Source organism: Zalophus californianus, chromosome 16 (genome assembly GCF_009762305.2).
Source record: "Zalophus californianus isolate mZalCal1 chromosome 16, mZalCal1.pri.v2, whole genome shotgun sequence".
NCBI classification, from domain to species: Eukaryota; Metazoa; Chordata; class Mammalia; order Carnivora; family Otariidae; genus Zalophus; species Zalophus californianus.
Genome location: NC_045610.1, coordinates 44,836,540 through 44,858,734, shown reverse-complemented (window position 1 = coordinate 44,858,734; position 22,195 = coordinate 44,836,540). Strand labels below are relative to the sequence as shown.

The 22,195-nt window shown below is 43.0% G+C and overlaps 2 protein-coding genes across 7 annotated transcripts in view; both read left to right on the top strand.

Annotated features, from left to right (window-relative positions):
• Window positions 1-295: 295 nt before the first annotated feature.
• LOC118356394 (lysozyme-like protein 6) lies at window positions 296-7,621 on the top strand. 2 transcript variants are annotated; one of them, XM_035724725.1, is made up of 5 exons: window positions 296-417; window positions 3,699-3,924; window positions 4,836-4,994; window positions 5,725-5,803; window positions 7,488-7,621. In XM_035724725.1, exons 2-5 carry the CDS (start codon window positions 3,786-3,788, stop codon window positions 7,555-7,557), a joined length of 447 nt encoding a protein of 148 aa, XP_035580618.1. In that variant the 5' UTR covers window positions 296-417; window positions 3,699-3,785; the 3' UTR covers window positions 7,558-7,621. The 2 variants fall into 2 exon arrangements, with proteins under 2 accessions (XP_035580618.1, XP_035580619.1); XM_035724726.1 differs by lacking the exon at window positions 3,699-3,924 and having other exon boundaries at window positions 348-417.
• Window positions 7,622-9,545: 1,924 nt separating this feature from the next.
• The window catches only part of LOC118355950 (RAD52 motif-containing protein 1-like), a 15,149-nt gene continuing 2,499 nt past the window's right edge, over window positions 9,546-22,195 (top strand). For 2 of the 5 annotated variants that reach the window (XR_004819680.1, XR_004819679.1), the window contains exons 1-2: window positions 9,638-9,842; window positions 10,039-10,218. Coding sequence is in view for 3 of the 5 variants with exons in the window: in XM_035724472.1 (XP_035580365.1) it covers window positions 9,546-9,659; window positions 10,039-10,218; window positions 12,985-13,107; window positions 13,499-13,667; window positions 19,390-19,488 (685 nt within the window). In the remaining 2 variants the exon portion in view is untranslated. Of the gene's footprint in view, window positions 9,843-10,038; window positions 10,219-12,984; window positions 13,108-13,498; window positions 13,668-19,389; window positions 19,489-22,195 lie in introns of all 5 variants that reach the window. The other 3 variants (XM_035724472.1, XM_035724473.1, XM_035724475.1) reach the window with 3 other exon arrangements.

Here is a 22,195-nt window from a genome sequence, read left to right as displayed (position 1 = left end):
GTCCCCTGGAAGACAGGGCCCTGTGACCAGCAGTCTCCACTACTACCCAACGGGGGAAGGAGCTCCCCACAAAAGCAGTACCGTTCACTGAAGGGAAGGGAGGTGGGCAGCCAGCAGGACCAGAGCAATCTGCCCTGCCCCACCCAGGGATCTTCATCACAGTTATCACCGGTCCTTCCAGACCCATCTGTACTTTCTGCAGGAAGCTTGAATGGGCCTCAGTTTGCATGGTTAAGACCAGAGTATTTCCAGGAGAATGATGATGTCACAGAACCGGGATTCCAGAAGGCAGGCTGGTCCAGCACTCCCACCTTCTTTAGAACATGGGGAGCTGTGAACTGGGCAGGGTTAGAGTATAGCTCATGTGGAAGGCCCTGGCCTTTCTGGGACCTGGGGTCAGAGAAGGCTGGGAGAGAGGTAAGCTTCGGAAGGGGAGGTGGGAATGCACCAGCCGGAAGGACTTTATTCCCCCATGGAAACCCCAAGAGGGGACTTCATGGGCAGAGATAGAACTCCCTGCTTCCCAAGGCTCAGTGACACCTGTCTCTGAAGGAACCTGTGGAGTCAGGGTAGAGTAGGGTTGCATGAGACATACTTATACTAAACAATTATTGGTGGCTTGTCCGAAATTCTAATGCAATCGGGCATCCTGTAATTTTATTTGCTAAATCTGGCAACTCTAGGGTAAGAGAGAGAAGCAAAAGAATGTTCACAAGCTCAGGCTGGTATGGAGTGAGTCTTAGAAGATATCTGTGAGGTAACAAGGCCATCAGGGTTGCCATCTTGTCCAAGCAGAAGTCGCCTGACTCTGAAGCCCGTGGATGGAGGAACCCAGGCCTTTGCCCTTGGGAACATACACTTAGTTTAAGGGGAAAGATACACACACACACTAACTGACAGAAATAGCCCCATTCTTTGCTTTCATTGCATTGACAGTTTTGAAGAATAGAGGCCAGTTATTTTATAGATTTTCCCTCAGTTTGGCTTTGTCCAACATTTCCCTGGGATTAGATACAAGTTATGCATCTCTGGCCAGAATACTATACAAGCGGTATGTGTCCTTCTTAGGGTATCACATCTAGAAGCATATATTCTTTCTCTGTCTCTCACTGGTGGTGTTAATTTTGATTGCAGGTTCCAAAACCTGTCCGGTTTCTTTGCTGCATAGTTGCTGTTTTTCCCATGCAACTAATATAGGACCCGTGGGGAGACACTCTAAGAGCATGCGTAGATCCAGTTCTTCATCAAGCTTCCCACCACCTCAGATTTAGCATCCATTGATGATTCTTGCTCAAACCAATCTTTGATGGTAGCAGAATGATGATTTTCCAACTTCAGGACTACCTCCACATTTATCACTCACCCTTTTATTGTCAGGAAGAGTCCCCCCATCCCCCTTATGTGTCTATTTATTACTCTTAAGCATTCATGGATTCCTATCTCATTCAATAGATTATAATCTATCACTATCTTTATTTTGATGGTCAGATTGTCCCAGACTACCTTAGAAAGCATTGTGCATTAGTTCTGGAGATATGACACCAAAAGCACAAGCAACAAAAGAAAAAATAGATAAATCAGTCTTCATCAAAACGTAATTCTTTTGTTTCAAAGAACACCATCAAGAAAGTGAAAGGTAGCCCACAGAATGTGAGAAAATATTTGCAAATCATGTATCTGGTAAAGAACTTTTACAACTCGATAATAAAAAGACAACTAAAAAATGGGCAAAGGATCTGAATACTAGACATTTTCCCAAGGATCTACAGATGGCCAATGAGCACCTGTAAAATCACTAGCCACCAGGGAAATACAAATCAAAACCACCACATGATACCACTTCACACCGATTAGGATTAAGATTAGAAGATTTTTGATCAGAAGGTGTTGGTGAGAATGTGAAAAAAATTGAACCTTCATATGCAGACACTGCTGATGGCACAGCCAAAATGTCTGGCAGTTCCTCCAAAGTTTAAGATTTATTTATTTATTTATTTACTGGAGGGGTGGAGGGGTGGAGGGAGAGAGGATCTCAAGCAGACTCCCGGCTGAGCATGGAGCCCAGCCCTGGGCTCCATCCCACGACCCTGAGATCATGACCTGAGCCAAAATCAAGAGTCAGATGCTCAACTGACTGAGCCACCCAGGCTCCCCAGTTCCTCCAAAGTTTCAACCTTAAGTTACTCTATGACTCAGCAATTCCACTCCTCGGTACATGCCCAAAGAAATGAAACATTTGTCCACATGAAACTTGCACGTGAATGTTCATAGCACTGTCATTCATAATAGCCCCAAAGTAGAAACAACCCACACGTCTATAAAATGGTAAGTATAGAAACAGACTGTGGTCTATCCACACAATGGAATATTATTCAGCCATAATGAGATCCTGATACATGCTACATCATGAATAAATCTTGAAAACATTGTTAAGTGAAAGAAGCCAGACACAAAGGCCTCATAGTATATGACTCTATTTATGTGAAATATCCAGAAGAGGCAAATATAGTCTATAGAGACAGAAAGTAGATTTGCGGCAGGAGGGAAGTGGCACAGGGAGTGACTGCTAACAGGTATGGGGTTTCTCCTTGGGCTGATGAAAATGTTTTACAATTGACTGTGGTGATAGTTGTAAAGCTCCGCAAACACACTAAAGAACTACTGAATTGTACACTTTAAGTGAAGTGATGGTATGGCATAGTGAATTGTGTATTGTGAATTTTATCTCAACAAAGCTGTTACCAAAAATAATGTTCCAGATTTGGCCAGTGGGTGCCCCTTGGAGCTGATTCTCTTGTCCCCTTGACACGCTCCGATCCATATTTTGAGTGTTGCCTTACTTTGCAGCACAAGATAATCCAGACTTACCTCATGCCCTTTCCTACTCCAGCGTAGGAATTAACCTTTTCCCTAGAAGTCCTGCTTCCTGTTTGGGGGAAATGCAAAATCAAGATCGTATTTCCTTTAATCATCATGACAGCCCTATTAAGTAGGTATTAGAGTATCTTCCTTTTACAAATAGGGCCCAGAGAGACCCAAGTAAATTGTTCAAGGTCACACAGCAGCCCTGTCTGAAAGTAGGCAATGTGAAGCCAGAGCCCTTGCTCCTCACTCCTCCCCCTGCACAGAGAGCGTGAAGGCGAAGGTTATTTCTTCAGTGAGGTCACTTTTACTTGCTTTATGATATGCACCTTTGCGTGGAAATGAAAGCGTAGAACCCATAAACAGCTTCCTAGGACTTGCACAAGGCAGGGTATGCCCTTGGGAAAAGTCATGTGTCGTGTATCTGGGGGTGTGGGGTTGGGGGCAGTTCGCCGTCCGGTGTCCTGGCCCTTCCTCTGCAAGCATATGCTAAAATCCACACACACAAACACCAGTGAAGTACAGTTCTCATTAACCTCCTTTGCCATCCCCTCCCCCCACACCGTACCCAAATACTGCCCACAGCTAGGTGCCCATTACAAGAGTGAGAGTAGCTAAAAGGAGTGAAGATCTATAGATGGAAGGGGATCAGCCTTGGTTTTTCAATGTTGACACCGGGCAATGTGTACATGAAGATTCATGATAGTCTTCTCTCTTATTTTGTAAATATTTAAAGGTTTCTGTAATAAACGAGTATACAATAATAAATAAGAGGAAAGAGAAATAGCCAGGTGGGCAGCTGTGTGTGAGCGAGGACATATGGCTTCTCTCTCCAGATTCCTCAGGCGCTCAGAAAAGACTGGCGGCACATCTGGGAGAGCCTCAGAACCACGGACCCTCGATAGCACCTCTCCCCTCCGAACATGACGGGGACACTACTCATGTCCTTGGTCAGCTGCCTCATTGCCATAAGTCAGGCCAGCCTCATCAATCGCTGTGACTTGGCCAGGGTGCTGCACAAGGAGGACTTGGATGGGTTTGAGGGCTACTCCCTCAATGACTGTGAGTGTTGCTTCACACACTTCCCCTCCCCCATTTCTCCTCCTCCTCTGGTCATGCCCTAGGTGGCCATCTTTCTCCCTGTCATTCATTTTTCAAAGCTGAGTTCAAAAAGGAGCCCTTCCCAAGAAGCCCTTCCCAACATTCCAGATTCAGTCCACAATTATTCGCTGAGCATTTATCATGTACCGGGAACTATTTTCGGTGCTGGGGATGGAGACATCAACAAAGCCCCTTCCTCCATAGTGTTCACATTCTAGGGGGAGAGGCAGACAAGACGCAAACACACAACTATATATGAAGTACTTCCAGTAGTGATAAAGGTTATGCAGAAGAAGAAAGCCGGGGCCGTGATAGGTGATGTTGTCCTAGAAGGGGAAGTCAAGGAGGTGACATTGAGTGGCACTGGTCACCCAGGGTCTGGGGAAGAGTGCTCCAGGCAGAGGGAGCAGACAGTGCAAAGGCTTCATCCTCCTCCATGGTAGGAATAACTCCCTTTTGCCCAGAATTTGTGCACACCGGCCTTGTGGTGTCTTATTTCTCCTTTTATCTTGTTTTGTGGCTTTTTAAGGTAGGTATCTTCATTCTCCTACTATAGGCCCCTTGAAGGCAACATCTACATTTGACCCAGCTAAGTGTCCCGCACTTGGCTTTGCACAGTTCCTGACACACAGTAGGTGATCATTAAGTGCAGGAAGCATGGATGGACAGATAGGTGATGAGTGGTTGTACTGAGGGGCGGGTGGGTGGGACGAAGGGTGCGGGGAGAAGCACATGGGTGTTTCTAGCCCACTTGCCCCATCCAGCCTCTTAGGCCTTGTTCCTTTCTTCTGCTTCCTGATCTCCCTCTCTCCTCCATCCCACTCCTCCCTCAACTCGGCACCCCCTGAAAACCCTCTGCTCCCTGTTCAAAGGGCTGTGTCTGGCCTTTGTGGAAAGCAAATTCAACATATCAAAGGTAAATGAAAACGCAGACGGCAGCTTTGACTACGGAATCTTCCAGATCAACAGCCACTCCTGGTGCAATGATTACCAAAGTCACTCAGAGAACATCTGCCACGAGGACTGTCAAGGTCTGGCCAGGGCCCCAGGGTGGGAGAGGTGAGAGGGAGGACCAGGCTCTACTCACAGGACTTCTCTTCCCACTCAAAGCCTGGGAATATCCCCAGAGGGACGGCCCCAGGAGTCCATTTCACCCAGCTTTTCATGCAATGGAAATTATTTTGATGCCCATGTTACAGATGAGCAAACTGAGGCTCATAGAACCAGTGCTGAATGCCAGGCTGGTGGCCCTGAAGGCTCAGCTCTAACCATCTAACCACTAACTTTGGCTAATGATCTGATTAAAGGCCAAGTGCAAACTCCCCACCTTAAAGCCACTCCAGGAGGCTTCATAGGTCAATGACTTGGACCTTCTCCCCTTCCTTCATACTCTGATTAATATCCCTGGACTCTTCACCCGAAGAGCCTTTCTCATCAGCCAAGTTTACCTGGGTCTCTGTGCTCCTGTTTTGACATTTCCTTTCCCTAGAAATCCTCAAATGTGGGCTGAACCACCGTCTACCCTAGTTAGGAAGTAAGATGATAAACAGTCGTCCTGCCCCCCCTGCCCTCACCCCCAACACCCCCGACCGCCATTGTAGGGATGTCTAAATGGTCCTCTGGAAGGGAGGTCCTCTTGCTTAATCTGGAAGTACTCAGCCCCTGGGTGGTGCGTGCCAGCGCAGGGACAGCCCGTGTCTGCCTCAGTCTTTGGGATTGTCCTCTGTGTTCTCACAGGTACTCTCTCTCTCTCCCTTTCAGACCTACTGAGCCCCAATCTTCTCTCAACCATCAGCTGTGCAAAAAAGATTGTGTCCGGAGCAGGGGGGATGAAGAACTGGTGAGGAGGACACTGTGGGACTAAGTTAGTGGGCAGAGCCCCAGGAAGGATGTAGTGACAGAGAAAGGCACACTAGGCAAGGACTAGACCCTTTCATAGTCTAGAAAGATGTGGAAGAGTGGCAGGGCTTGGGACTCTGACTTACAAGACCTGGGATCTGGGTCTTTCTCTGATGTATTAAAACTCTTTTGGGGGGCGCCTGGCTCAGTCAGTTAAGTGTCTGACTCCTGATTTTGGCTCAGGTCATGATCTCAGGGTCGTGGGATTGAGCCCTGCATCAGGCTACCCGCTCAGTGGGGAGTCTTCTTGGGATTCTCTCTCCCTCTCCCTCTGCTCCTCTCCTCATTCGTTCTTTCTCTCTCTCGAAAATAAATAAATCTTTTAAAAAATTAAAAAGAAGAAAACTCTTTTAGATGCGGTAACAGAGTAACTTGAGTTAGGTGAGGGAGGTGTATCCTGAGGGGACCAGGTGTCTCACTGAGCGGACACAGGTGCGGCTGGACTTCAGGAAGAGAGCGCAAGCAGAGCTGGAAACTGTCAGCAAGCTTTTCCTGGCAAGTTCCTGCTTCCTGGTGCATTTGTTTCACTACTTCCTTCATAGAGCAGCATTCTCTGCTCCACATTCCACAAGACTGACTAAGGCTGCCCCAAGTTGATGGGCTAATGTCCTAAGCGGCCACAGAGACGGCCCAGGCTCAGTCCCAGTCCAAGTGCCCGGGATAAAGAATCTGATTGGTTCAGCTTGGACCCAGTGTCCCTGCTTAGTTCAATCAGCTGGAGGCCTGGGAGGCCTGGGAGCAATGAGCTATACCATCACAGTTGCCACAGGGATCCCTCTCCCTGATTGGCAGCAACATTCTTTTTTATTTCTAAGATTTTATTTATTTATTTGAGAGTGAGAGAGCGAGCACACAAGCAGGGGGGAGAAGGAGAGAGAAGAAGACTCTCTGCCGAGCAGGGACTCTGATTTGAGGCTCGGTGTGGGACTCGATCCCAGGACCCTGGGATCATGACCTGAGCCGAAGGCAGACATTTAACCAACTAAGCCACCCAGGCATCCGTGGCAGCAACATTTTCTGTAAATGGTGTATAGCTTCTCAGCTGAGCAGATAACCCAAAGCTGTCAGCTTACCAGTGGTGGACATTGGGATGGTTACTTCACTCTTCTGAATTTCAAACCGGATATCTACAGGATGTAGTGACAGAGGAAGGCACACTAGGCAAGGACTAGACCTTTCTAGTCCTCTCTAGGCGTCTGTGAGGATGGAGGAGTCACGTGCCTTGCCTACTCTAGAAATACCAAGCAGAGGGGACACTGATGACTATTAGGACTGACACTTTCTGGAGGGAGAGTCAATAGTTGCGCCTGAGATTGATTGATTGATTATTTATCTTTTTATTTATTTAGTAAATCTCAGCCTCGTAAAATGGTGATCTCCCACTTCAGAGGGAGATACGATTTGAAAATGTGGAAGCATACTGAATGGGGGAAGCGGACAAACACCAGAGATAAGGGAAATTTAAAGGAAGAATCAGAGGGGCCACAGGGGGACAGACCAGAAACCTAGGAATGAAGGAAGTTCTGAGCACTGCTCTGCCTAAGAGACTCACAAAGAGTTGGGCCATGTATGTGGAGAAGGAGCTTACTAAACGGTAAAGCAAGAACCAATCTTTCTCTCCGCAGGGTAGCGTGGAGGTTGCACTGTGCAGGCCGGCCCCTCTCCTACTGGATGACAGGATGCTTCTTGGGATGAGATGGGGGAAGGGCTGCTGTGGAGTCATTTCAGAGCTCCTCTTCTCATTCGGGAATCTTCATTTGCTCTTCCTCTTGCCTCCACTTTGTGTTATTTTCTTTCCTTCCCATTTACAAAGAAAACTGACCAGAGCCCCAGAAATAGATGGTTTTCTCAGGCTTCTTCCTTGCACCCATCTGGGCCTAGGCCTCTGGTTCCTGACTGTCATTGCAAACCAAGAAGACCACAGTGAAGAAGCTGTTATATTTTGGGAATTATTACAGCATTCCTTGTGCAAAGAATGTGTTGAGTTATTCATTTTTAATTCCAGATATATCTGAATACCTAATCTCGTAGGAGTGTGGTAGGTACTAGAAGAAGGAAAATAAACCATAACTATTGTTCCTGAGGTGTTCATAATCTACCCAGAGACATACACAATTAATGGGTACAATGAGTGGATACATACAATGAATACAATGGATAATGAAATGGGTAATAAAATCTACAACTTTTGGTTTGAAACAGCATCAGGATCCCAGTTATTCCTCCAAAGCCAACTATATTCAAAGTAAAAGAGAAAGTTCAGAGGTAGGTAATGGGTGGGGCTAAGGGTCTTGGATGTCGAGGTGGAGAAAGTGGTGTTGGGGCCAATAGATGGTGCCAGGTGCCAATGATTTGGGTGGTTTCAGAGAATGGGCTAAAATCTAGATGTTAAAAAAAAAAAGGCATCTCTGTTTGGGATCTGAAGGTGCTGATGTGGACAAAAACCCGCATAAGGACAATGCAAAACAGAAAAGGGGCCGTTGGAGAAATGTCCTGCACATAGCTACCATCAGCACTGTTTGACTAAACTGTCCCACTTGGGCCACGGATGTCCCTACTTCTGAGCCTTAACTTTTAGATCTCACGGACCACTAAAACGTCAAAAAAGCTAACACCGTATTAAGATTCCCAACTTTTTATTTTAATACCCAAGTAAGTATTAATCAAAACAACTATCGTAAAACAATTTTTAACATGAGAAATGAACGTCATTGGAGCGCCTGGGTGGCTCCGTTGGTTAAGTGTCTGCCTTGGGCTCAGTCATGATCTTGGGGGCTCCTGGGATCGAGTCTCCCATCAGGCTCCCTGCTCAGCAGGGAGTCTGCTTCTCCTTCTCCTTCTACCCCTTCCCCCAGCTTGTGCTCTCTCTCTTGCTTTCTCAAATAAAATATTTTAAAAATAAAAAATAAAAAATAAATTTAAAAAGAAAGAAAAATGAAGGTCATATTTGTAGCATAATAAAATGGAATAGATTTTGTTTTATGAAAAAAAAATTTTAAACCCTGATTATATTATCCTTTTCTTGTTTTGCCAAGGACTGGTGAAAACTTCCTAACAGACCAGCACCAGTCTGAAGACCATTGTTTAGAAACCTCAAGAGATGTTTTGTAAGGTCCCTTCTGGCTCAGGCTTTCTAGAATTAAAATAAGGATCATTAGGACCTGTTTTCCCTCTTAGTGTGTTAGTCCTCAAAATAGCTGACTGGGTGCTTAGAACGGCCCTTTTGCAAGGGCACCATGAACTCCAGTGTTGGTGCCCTACTTGGACTCACTCTGATTTTTTCCAAATGTGTACCTCCTTCTCACCCTGCCTGCCAAACTCCCACATCCTCTCATCCCAACAAGCACACTTAAGCAATTCACCAAAATTACGTAGGAAAATCAAGGAACACTTTTTAAGGATTTTGAAACCGGCTGCTCTAAAGATATTCGTACCCTAGGATCCTGTAAGCTCAGCCTTTGGACTCTATCCTAAAAACACACTTAAAGAGAAGCACTAAACACGACTTCGAGGTGGTGGGGCTGCGGGAGGGGAAGTAGTCAGAGACCCGCCCAGAGTGGGAGGGGCCGGGAACAGCCCTCGCCCCACTCGCGCTGGGCTGGTCCCGCCCCTCGCACGAGCCCTTTTTTAAAAAGCGCGGGCGCGCCTTGCGCAGGCGCACTGGTACTTGAACTTAGCCGCGCATGCGCAGTGGTGGTAGGATGACGGGATTGGTCTCGTTTGCGGTTCCCAACGGAAGCGACAAAACCTTGCTGTTGTGGGAGCTGAGTTCTGGGCCCACGGCCGAGGCTTTGCCTGTGAGCCGAGTCAGGGAGGGAGGGAGGGAGGAGAACACCGTATGTCCCCCTCACACCCCCCCGTGACTGGGAGCCCTGGAGTCTGGCCTTGGCATCTCACGCGCCTGGTAGTCTCCGCGGAGAGGAATCTTATTTCTAGAGGGGACCTCAGCAGTCTTGTCAGCCCCAACGGATTTCTGAGAGGTAACTCTCAACAGCCTGCACATGTTGCCTTCTAATGCTTCTCGAATCTTAGGATGTCAGAGGGAGACCTGTTCATGAAATGAGAAGTGCTTGGGGTTGTATGTGCAGAAGGGTTTAGGGAATATAAGGGAACGGGCAGTTTTGGTTTCTGGACGTGAAATTTCATGCACTTACTTGGCGTGGGACCACCCCACAGCATTCTCTGTTCACAGTTTTCTCCCAGTTTGGCCTTCTGTATTCGGTCCGCGTCTTCCCAAACGCTGCAGTTGCCCGTCCTGGTTTCTATGCCATCATCAAGTTTTATTCAGCAAGGGATGCTCACAGAGCTCAAACGGCACGCCACGAGAAGCATCTTTTTCAGAATTCTCCAGTGAAGGTGGGTCCAAATAGGAAATTCCTAACTCCACTGGGACGGAGTGCTGAATTCCGTTATAATAGACTAGCATTTGTGCAGCACTCTGATTTACGGAATCCTTTCAGATGCATTGCTACATCGATCCTCCGGTCTCCCTGGGTTTTTGTTTGTTTTCTTTTTTTAGACGAAGAAACTCGAACTGTAGGTAGTTAAGTGACTTACTTAAGGTTCATGATAATAACTGGAAGCTAGAGATTCCAAACCCCAACTTACTGTTGTTAAATCCCGTGGCATTTTATCCTGCCCCTTAATTTAAGAAATCTTAACAGGAAGAGCCTTGCTTATATTTACTATTATGTGGATTTAAAATGACAAACTCTAGGGGCGCCTGGGTGGCTCAGTCGGTTGAGCATCTGCCTTCGCCTCAGGTCATGATCCCCATCTGGCTCCCTGCTCAGCGGGGAGTCTGCTTCTCCCTCTTCCTCTTCGCTCTTGTGCTCTCTATCTCTCATTCTCTCTCAAATAAATAAATAAAATCTTTAAAAAAATAAAATGACAAATTCTTTCATCTGTTGTATTTATAAAGGATGCTTCATCGTCATTATCATCATCAGTCTCAAACTGCCTATTCAGGACTCCCTTCAATTCCCAGGAAATGGTTAAAACATTCTTTAATGCACTACAGGAACTTTATTCCATACTAACCATGCTGTCCATTTTACTTTCCCAGAGCCCCAGAATTATATTTCTGTATGTGCCTCAGTTCAATCACCATTTCTTTATCAAGGACCATGTCATTTCCTCTGAATAAGTGAGTGAGACTTAGATTTCCAAACCTTTCACTTTGTAATTGTATGTCTTTATCAACCTTCTCTAACTGGCTTCTTAATCTGGCTACTTCACACTGACGGGCTGCCTATTCTTTTTTTTATAAGATTTTATTTATTTCTTTGACAGAGAGAGAGATTGTGTACAAGCAGGGGGAGCGGCAGGGAGAGGGAGAAGCAGGCTCCCCGCCGAGCAGAGAGCCCAACGTGGGGCTTGATCCCAGGACCCTGGGATCGTGACCCGAGCTGAAGGCAGATGCTTAATCGACTGAGCCACCCAGGCTCCCCACGGGGCTGCCTGTTCTTATCATATGCCTTTCCTTATTGATTTAACCTTGATTGAATCTGAGAACTCTGCTCAGATGTGACTCTAGGTATACTACCTGCTTGTTCAACACCCTCTTCAATCTTGGCTTCACTCCCTGTGATTGAAATGATGACCTGTCAGACATTCTTTAGTTTGCAAACTATGGTCTGCCTGTTTCTAGCCTGTGAAAAGTTCACCTAGCCCCTCAGATATTATAGATTATGAAACAATTACTTTGTATCAGTTGTAAGAAATGAGGTTTTTGTCTCTCATTGGACATTAAGATCATTTCGTAAATTTAGGTTTTGAGATTACTGAGAGTGATGAAGGAAATGTTCTACAAGTCAATATATAGTTGACAGCAGAGCGTATTCATATTAGATCTCTTTTCTTTATTTAACACAGAACCTTGGGTTACTACCCCTGCTTTCCAAATTTGTTATCCAGTTTACTTATATGTTCTTTTCTACTTTGGCAACTACATATACTTCCTGGTTGGGTTTGTTGTTGTTGTTGTTTGCCTTTTTAAATACAGGAAAAAGAATAATGTCTTAAATAAAATAAATCAAGGAAAGGCCTAAGGCATTTGAGAGAGTTTTTTTCAGTAGCATGAAGGAAAATGGTTGGCAGCAGGAACTGGCAAGCTTTCCCAAGGTGACAACTATTTCTCTGACGGAGAGGCTCGGGGCCCTTCTGAGGCTTCCTTCTTCTCCAGAACAGCTCCACTCTGCCTCGCCATTAGCCTCCCCTGCAGCACTCAACATTTACAAGTTCATCTTCATTTCTTCTTCCCAGCATGCAGCTTCAGCTGGAGAAAGTAATTTTATTTTCTTATCACTCGTTCTTTCATTTGTTCACTCAATCAACAACAGAATGTGCTCGGTTTTAGGAATGAGAAAAGAGTAAGAGATGGTTCCTTCAAGCACGTAAGGAGCTTATAAACTAGTGATAGAGGAAGATGCACGAACAAATCAATAAAGAATTAATAGTGCTGTGACTTCATTTGCATTATTTGAATCTTTATGAATATATTACCATACTACACCCTGCTTAGAGTTGAAGTAGACATTTAAGATAGAACGTTTAAGAAATTCACCATAGAGCATAAGTTAGACTGGAAGTACTTGCATTCTCAAAGAAGCTTATTAATGCAAATGAACCTCTAGTTGTTTAGTTGCTTATAAAATTTATAGAGGTATGTATATTCCTTGTTCTAACAGGTTAGTAACTTGGGGAGGAGGGTGCTGCAGATTAAGGTCCTACCTCCGTGTCGTCCATCTTGTCTGCTCTGCAGGTCGTATTCTCAAACAGGAGCTACAGGATGGGAAAACAAAAACAATTTCCTTTGCTCACCTACATAATTTGCTTCTGGAGGGCTTCCTTAGTTGCTTTCATCATCACTCACCACGAGAGGTCAGGGAAATCTTCCAATTCAATCAGAAGCCCTGGAAATGATGCAGAAAAGGACCGTACCTTAAAAATAATGAATACCATTTATTTAGGGCTTACTATGAGCTCATTGCTTACAGTGATGTTTCCTTTTTAATCTTCACAGCCAGTCTCTGAAGTAGGTACTGATCAACCTCAGGTGTACCCAAAATAAGCCTCTGTGGCGGGTTGTGCTATTTTTCAGTCTCTCTCTTATGTCTTTAGGTTCGTCTTGGCACCAAACATAAAGCAGTTCAACATCAGGCCCTTGCCCTAAATAGCTCCCAGTGCCAAGAATTGGCAAATTATTATTTTGGTTTCAATGGATGGTCAGAAAGGATCATCAAGGTAAACTTTATAGATTTTCTTTGGCTAATCAGACTCATTTCAACATTGAAATCCTGGACTTCAGAGAGGAGAGAAGTGGGTGTGGGGAGAAGATGTGAGAGGCTTCTAAGTGGAAGGACCTGGGCATCGGCCTGCCACCTAGAATTAATAATACTTTCAATGACTTGGGTAGTGATGTCCATAATTTTCGCCAGTATTTGTAGGGTATAGATTAAAAAAAACTAGTTTTCTGTATTTAATAATTCATTTGCAAGTCTTACTTGATTTTGAAGCTATAGGACCTCAACTGTTAGCTGGGTTTACTGGAGTTTAGTTTTTATTTCTAATAACAAAACATCTTGAAGTCTATGTTGAGATCCTAGGAAGGACCTTTAATTTAAAATCCTAACAGCTTCAGGATCTTTCTGACCTCGAAGAAAGAGAAAATAAAGATGCTATGGTACCACTTCAGAAGCAGAGCCTGAAATTCTTCTGTGCTTTAGAGGTGGTGTTGCCATCCTATGAGTGCAGGAGTCCTGGAGTTGGCATGGCCGAGGAGCCTTTGGAGAAGCTGGAAGAAGGTCTGTTTACGGTGGGGGTGGGGGTGGAGTGGAGTGGAGGTAGAATCTCTCTTTCTTTCTGAAACTCATCTTTTCAGATATATCATCAAGCCCTCCCCTTGCTGAGCTACTAAAACCCTGGGCAGAGCTTTTCTACCGTACAATACAGGTTTTTATCATACACAATACCTAAAAGAACTTAGCTTTAAAATTCTAAAACTGACTTTCTGCCAGGAAGTTTAGGAAGAGGGAAGTAATGTTTTTCCCATTTTTGGTTAAGAATCTGCCCTGTGCTAGAGAACCCCTCTCAAAATCAATAATAATAGGTCAACACCCCGACATCTAATAGTAAAACTTACGAGTCTCAGAGACAAAGAGAAAATCCTGAAAGCAGCTCGGGAGAAGAGATATGTAACCTACAATGGTAGAAACATTAGATTGGCAACAGACCTATCCACAGAAACCTGGCAGGCCAGAAAGGACTGGCAAGAGATCTTCAGAGCACTAAACGAGAAAAACATGCAGCCAAGAATACTATATCCAGCTAGGCTATCATTGAAAATAGAAGGAGAGATAAAAAGCTTCCAGAACAAACAAAAACTAAAGGAATTTGCAAACACGAAACCAGCCCTCCAAGAAATATTGAGAGGGGTCCTCTAAGCAAAGAGAGAACCTAAAAGCAGCAAAGAGCAGAAACGAACACAGACAACAGACAGTTAACAGTTACCTTACATGTAATACAATGGCACTAAATTCATACCTTTCAATAGTTACCCTGAATGTAAATGGGCTAAATGCCCCAATCAAAAGACACAGGCTATCAGATTGGATTAAAAAACAAGACCCATCCATATGCTGTCTGCAAGAGACTCATTTTAGACCCAAAGACACCCCCAGATTGAAAGTGAGGGGGTGGAAAACCATTTACCATGCTAATGGACACCAAAAGAAAGCTGGGGTGGCAATCCTTATATCAGACAAACTAGATTTTAAAACAAAGACTGTAATAAGAGATGAGGAAGGACACTATATCCTACTTAAAGGGTCTATCCAACAAGAAGATCTAACAATTGTAAATATCTATGCCCCTAACATGGGAGCAGCCAACTATATAAGGCAATTAATAACAAAAGCAAAGAAAGACATTGACAACAATACAGTAATAGTGGGGGACTTTAACACCCCTCTGACTGAAATGGACAGATCATCTAAGCAAAAGATCAACAAGGATATAAAGACTTTAAATGACACACTGGACCAAATGGACTTCACACACATATTCAGAACATTCCATCCCAAAGCAAAGGAATACACATTCTTCTCGAGTGCCCATGGAACATTCTCCAGAATTGATCACATCCTAGGTCACAAATCAGGTCTCAATCGGTACCAAAAGATTGGGATCATTCCCTGCATATTTTCAGACCACAATGCTTTGAAACTAGAACTCAACCACAAGAGGAAAGTCGGAAAGAACTCAAATACATGGAGGCTAAAGAGCATCCTACTAAAGAATGATGGGTCAACCAAGAAATTAAAGAAGAATTAAAAAAATTCATGGAAACCAATGAAAGTGAAAACACAACTGTTCAAAATCTTTGGGATACAGCAAAGGCAGTCCTGAGAGGAAAGTATATAGCAATACAAGCCTTTCTCAAGAAACAAGAAAGGTCTCAAATACACAACCTAACCCTACACCTAAAGGAGCTGGAGAAAGAACAGCAAATAAAGCCTAAACCCAGCAGGAGAAGAGAAATCATAAAGATCAGAGCAGAAATCAATGAAATAGAAACCAAAAGAACAGTAGAACAGATCAACGAAACTAGGAGCTGGTTCTTTGAAAGAATTAACAAGATTGATAAACCCCTGGCCAGACTGATCAAAAAGAAAAGAGAAATGACCCAAATCAACAAAATCATGAATGAAAGAGGAGAGATCACAACCAACACCAAAGAAATACAAACAATTATAAGAACATATTATGAGCAACTCTATGCCAGCAAATTAGATAACCTGGAAGAAATGGGTGCATTCCTAGAGATGTACCAACTACCAAAATTGAACCAGGAAGAAATAGAAAACCTGAACAGACCTATAACCACTAAGGAAATTGAAACAGTCATCAAAAATCTCCCAAGAAACAAAAGCCCAGGGCCAGATGGCTTCCCAGGGGAATTCTATCAGACATTTCAAGAAGAATTAATACCTATTCTCCTGAAACTGTTCCAAAAAATAGAAATGGAAGGGAAACTTCCAAACTCATTTCATGAGGACAGCATTACCTTGATCCCAAAACCAGACAAAGACCCCATCAAAAAAGAGAATTACAGACCAAAATCCTTGATGAACATGGATGCAAAAATTCTCACCAAAATACTAGCCAATAGGATCCAACAGTACATTAAAAGGATTATTCACCACGACCAAGCGCGATTTATCCCTGGGCTGCAAGGCTGGTTCAACATCCGCAAATCAATCAACGTGATACAATACATTAACAAAAGAAAGAACAAGAATCATATGATCCTCTCAATAGATGCAGAAAAAGCATTTGACAAAGTACAGCATCCTTTCTTGATCAAAACTCTTCAGAGTATAGGGATAGAGGGTACATACCTCAATATCATAAAAGCCATCTATGAAAAACCTACAGCGAATATCATTCTCAATGGGGAAAGGCTGAGAGCTTTTCCCCTAAGGTCAGGAACGCGGCAGGGATGTCCACTCTCACCACTGCTATTCAACATAGTATTAGAAGTCCTAGCCACAGCAATCAGACAACAAAAAGAAATCAAAGGCATCCAAATCGGCAAAGAGGAAGTCAAACTCTCACTCTTTGCAGATGATATGATACTGTATGTGGAAAACCCAAAAGACTCCACCCCAAAACTGCTAGAACTCATACAGGAATTCAGTAAAGTAGCAGGATATAAAATCAATGCACAGAAATCAGTGGCATTCCTATACACCAACAACAAGACAGAAGAGAGACAAATCAAGGAGTCGATCCCATTTACAATTGCACCCAAAACCATTAGATACCTAGGAATAAATCTAACCAAAGAGGCAAAGGATCTGTACACAGAAAACTATAAAATACTCAGGAAAGAAATTGAAGAAGACACAAAGAAATGGAAAAACGTTCCATGCTCATGGATTGGGAGAATCAACATTGTGAAGATGTCAATGCTACCTAGAGCAATCTACACATTCAATGCAATCCCCATCAAAATACCATCCACTTTTTTCAAAGAAATGGAACAAATAATCCTAAAATTTGTATGGAACCAGAAGAGACCCAGAATAGCCAGAGGAATACTGAAAAAGAAAAGCAAAGCTGGCGGCATCACAATTCCGGACTTCCAGCTCTATTACAAAGCTGTCATCATCAAGACAGTATGGTACTGGCACAAAAACAGACACATCGATCAATGGAACAGAATCGAGAGCCCAGAAATGGACCCTCAACTCTATGGTCAACTTATCTTTGACAAAGCAGGAAAGAATGTCCAATGGAAAAGAGACAGTCTCTTCAACAAATGGTGTTGGGAAAATTGGACAGCCACATGCAGAAGAATGAAACTGGACCATTTCCTTACACCACACACAAAAATAGACTCCAAATGGTTGAAAGACCTAAACGTGAGACAGGAGTCCATCAAAATCCTAAAGGAGAACACAGGTAGCAACCTTTTCGACCTTAGCCGCAGCAACTTCTTCCTAGAAACATCGCCAAAGGCACGGGAAGCCAGGGCAAAAATGAACTATTGGGATTTCATCAAGATAAAAAGCTTTTGCACAGCAAAAGAAACAGTCCACAAAACCAAAATACAACCAACAGAATGGGAGAAAATATTTGCAAATGACATATCAGATAAAGGGCTAGTATCCAAAATCTATAAAGAACTTATCAAACTCAACACCCAAAGAACAAATAATCCAATCAAGAAATGGGCAGAAGACATGAACAGACATTTCTCCAAAGAAGACATCCAAATGGCCAACAGGCACATGAAAAAGTGCTCAACATCGCTCGGCATCAGGGAAATCCAAATCAAAACCTCAATGAGATACCACCTCACACCCGTCAGAATGGCTAAAATTAACAAGTCAGGGAACGACAGATGTTGGCGGGGATGTGGAGAAAGGGGAACCCTCCTACACTGTTGGTGGGAATGCAAGCTGGTGCAACCCCTCTGGAAAACAGTATGGAGGTTCCTCAAACAGTTGAAATTAGAGCTACCGTTCGATCCAGCAATTGCACTACTGGGTATTTACCCCAAAGATACAAATGTAGGGACCCGAAGGGGTACGTCTACCCCAATGTTTATAGCAGTAATGTCCACCATAGCCAAACTGTGGAAAGAGCCAAGATGCCCATCGACAGATGAATGGATAAAGAAGAAGTGGTATATATACACAATGGAATATTATGCAGCCATCAAAAGGAATGAGATCTTGCCATTTGCAACGACGTGGATGGAACTGGAGGGTGTTATGCTGAGTGAAATAAGTCAATCAGAGAAAGACATGTATCACATGACCTCACTGATATGAGGAATTCTTAATCTCAGGAAACAAACTGAGTGTTACTGGAGTGGTTGGGGGTGGGAGGGATGGGGTGGCTGGGTGATAGACATTGGGGAGGGTATGTGCTACGGTGAGCGCTGTGAATTGTGCAAGACTGTTGAATCACAGTTCTGTACTTCTGAAACAAATTATGCAACATATTTTAAGAAAAAAGAAAAAGAAGAAGATAACAGGAGAGGAAGAAAAGGGGAGTATGTCAGAGGGGGAGACGAACCATGAGAGATGATGGACTCTGAAAAACAAACTGAGGGTTCTAGAGGGGAGGGGGGTAGGGGGATGGGTTAGCCTGGTGATGGGTATTGAGGAGGGCACGTTCTGCATGGAGCACTGGGTGTTATGAACAAACAATGAATCATGGAACACTGCACCAAAAACTAATGATGTAATATATGGTGATTAACATAACAATAAAAAATTAAAAAAAAAAAAAAGAATCTGCCCTGTGCTAAAAAAAAAAAGAAGAAGAAGAAGAATTTGCCTTGTGCTAAGATAGTCCTTTAAATACAGATCTCTTGTAGCCTTCAATGATCCCAGCAAAATCATCATCTAAAGATTTAAATAAACTCTTGTGTAAATGTTCAGTCCTTTGCCTCCTATAAAGGGCTGGTGTGTAAAGAATCAAATATAGATTCCTAGAAAAGGTATTCCAATTGGTATGGTTTTTCCCAGAGTCCGTAGCACTTAGGCTTAGGGTTTTAAGGCAGAGGCAGGGCTGTTAGCAAATGGAGGGGAGTAGGTTCCCATGGGTGATGCTCAGGAAAAGACCAGGTCATGTGTGCTACCACCAAATCTTTCTCACTCTGTGATTCCAGCCCTTGATGCCCAGGAGAATAGGCAGGGTCTGTAGGATTATAGTTTCAACTTGTCCATTTGAAATCTGTGAGTGATGTGAGATTTGTGCCACCTTCTTGGCTTGCATCTCCCTTCTGGTACTTCAGGAACTTCTGGGGTAGATCAGGGCAGTACAGTTGTGCCCGGCCAGGATATACCTACAGCAGAGCCATTCCACCAAGTGCTTGTGTTGTGCCTGCCCTTAGTTGCTAAGATAATGATCTAAGAATCATGGATGCACTTTCATATTTAAATATATAACATAAAAATCAGTTATCATTCAGCTAGGTATTTTAAATCCATTTGTTTTGGTTGAATTGAGGGCCATTATCAGTTCTGATGAAAAGGAAAACAACCCAGAAGCTTGCTATTCAGAAGGCTGTGTCAGATGCATTCCAGAAACTGTTGATTGTAGTTTTAGGTAAGACTTTCTTGATTGTCCTTTACTTCTTTCTTTCTTTTCTTTCTTTCTTTCTTTCTTTCTTTCTTTCTTTCTTTCTTTCTTTTTCTTTCTTTCTTTTTCTTTCTTTCTTTCTTTCTTCTTTTCTTCTTTTCTTCTTTCTTCTTCTTTCTTTCTTTCTTTCTTCTTTCTTTCTTTCTCTTTCTTTCTTCTTTCTTTCTTTCTTTCTTTCTTTCTTTCTTTCTTTCTTTCTTTCTTTCTTTCTTTCTTTCTTTCTTTCTTTCTTTTCTTTCTTTCTTTCTTTCTTTCTTTCTTTCTTTCTTTCTTTCTTTCTTTCTTTCTTTCTTTCTTTCTTTCTTTCTTTCTTTTCTTCTCTTTATTTCTCTCTTGATTTCTTTCTCTTTCTTTCTTATTGTCCTTAAAGAACTTCAGTTTCCATGAGCAAATAAACTCATTTTGAGAAGTTAGTTGGATGAAAACACTTCACATTCTTTTATTCACCAAATGCTTTCTAAGCAGCAGTCTCAAATTTGTTCTTCGTAGCATTTGTGAGGAAAAATGACAGTAAGTATTATTGTCCCCAGGGTATAGATATACAGTGACTTGCCTCCACATAGAAAGTGCTTGACCCAGTGTTTCTTGATTGCTTGCCCATAACACAAAGTAGTATAGTGATTATAAACTTTAGACATCTGTTGTTGAGTCCTAACTCTGTCTCTTAGATTTCTGATGCAATTTTAGGTTTTATAGTCAAATTTGAAGGTATTTAGTCTCTCTAAGCTGCAATTTCTTTATCTGCACAATAAGGTTAATAATTCAGCTTACCTCATGGGAGGTATAGTAAGAATAAATGAGATGATGAATATAAAAAGCTTAGAACTATCTCTGAAACGTTGTAAGCAGACAAAATATGTTGACATATCATTATTATTTTCCTGTTGGAGAATTTATTAGATTATGCTTTTGGAATCAACTCAGTTTCAGTTTTTGTTTCTGGCACTGACATATTGGGTGACCATGATTCTTATGTAATGATCAGCTACATTTTTGTGAACCTTGAAAGTGGCCATCCTACTGAATAATGTTGATTGTATTCCCTATGGAGTTCTACAGTGGTATGAATGTTACAGGCTGTGCTCAAAGGAATTTTTATTTTTTTAAAATATTCTTTTATTTTAAATAAAAGAGGGAGGCAGGGGAGGAGTAGAGGGAGAGGGAGAGAGAGAATCAATCCAGGCTCGAAGGAAATTTATTTTATTTTATTTTATTTTATTTTATTTTATTTTATTTTATTATTTTATTTTAATTTAATTTATTTTATTTTATTTTATTTATTATTATTTTATTTTATTTTATTTTATTTTATGTAAAAGAGGGAGGCAGAGGGAGACAGGGGAGGAGGAGAGGAAGAGGGAGAGAGAGAGAGAGAGAGAATCTTAAGTACGCTCCACACCCAGCATGGTGCCCCATGCAGGGCTTGATCTCACAATCCTGAGATCATAACCTGAGCCGAAATCAAGAGTGGGACACTCAACCGACTGAGCTACCCAGGTGCCTTTTTTTCTGGAAATTTTATAATTAGTAGAGAGTCCCCAAACAGTTGCTCCCCTCCCTCAGAACCTTGAGTCTTAAAGACTAAGAAATCCTAGCTAAGCTTCCCAGAGGCCTTATTTGCTTTAAGAGTTGACCCTGGATTGATCTCAGGTTTCCAGCCTGGGCAAGTCTTCCCGTGAAGACTGACTTCCCTGGTCGTCAGGTAGACTCTCCATTAGCTGTCAATTCTGAATGACAACCTTTAAGAACCAAACTAAGCGTTTGGGTTGTTGACCTCTCCATAATATGCCATGGTAGCCCTTGTACACATTCAAAATTCCCTTAGACTAAAAAGTCTTGTAGCTCTAGTTTGCCTTAAGGTAAATTGTATTGTCTCTAAGTTACACGGGCCTGTTTCTGCCAATAAAGTGTTCAAATGCATGCCCTGCCCACCCCCTTCCAAAGCATTGTTCATTGTATCTGGTGGGATTTTGGTTCCCAGGGAGTAGATACTTGCCTTGTTTCTAATGTGAAGTATCAGCCATAGTCCAGTGGTCTCTATTCCAGGTTTGAACTCAAATTTACCCCTACCTAATGTCTTACTGTTCAATCATACTATGATTGAACATTTTTGCTTCCACAGTTTTAACTTCCTATGTCATTATTCCTTAGTTCCTATCTCTGAGATCATAAAGTTTTTTTAACCACATGGTTGATAACTTCATATATATTTTTTCACAAATAGTTATGATAGTGATGGCTGGGTGGCTTAGTCAGTTAAGCGTCTGCCTTCCGCTCAGGTCATGATCCCAGGGTCCTGGGATGAAGCCCTATGTCGGACTGCCTTGCTCAGTGGGGAGTCTGCTTCTCCCTCTCCCTCTGCCCCTCCCCCCTGCTCGTGTTCTTTCTCTCAAATAAATAAATAAAATCTTTTTAAAAAATAGTCATGATAAAAACTGAAGCTTGAGATGAGAAAACTTCTGGGAAAATGCTTTTATTTTCTGCTTTTAGAAATCAAAAGAATGTCTCTGGGGCATCTGAGTGGCTCATTTGGTTAAGGTCTGCTTTCGCCTCAGGTCATGATCCCAGGGTCCTGGGATTGAGCCCCTCATCAGGCTCTCTACTCAGCAGGTTGCTTGCTTCTCCCTCACCCCCTCCTGTTCTCCCTGCTTGTGCACTCTCTCTCTCGAATAAA

Excerpts from the sequence above, each read along its gene's own strand:
- LOC118356394 (XM_035724725.1), top strand. The coding sequence starts at position 3,786 with ATGACGGGGACACTACTCATGTCCTTGGTCAGCTGCCTCATTGCCATA. Across the intron at positions 3,925-4,835 it reads GGGCTACTCCCTCAATGACT|GGCTGTGTCTGGCCTTTGTG; the intron begins GTGAGTGTTGCT and ends CCCTGTTCAAAG. Across the intron at positions 5,804-7,487 it reads GCAGGGGGGATGAAGAACTG|GGTAGCGTGGAGGTTGCACT; the intron begins GTGAGGAGGACA and ends TTCTCTCCGCAG.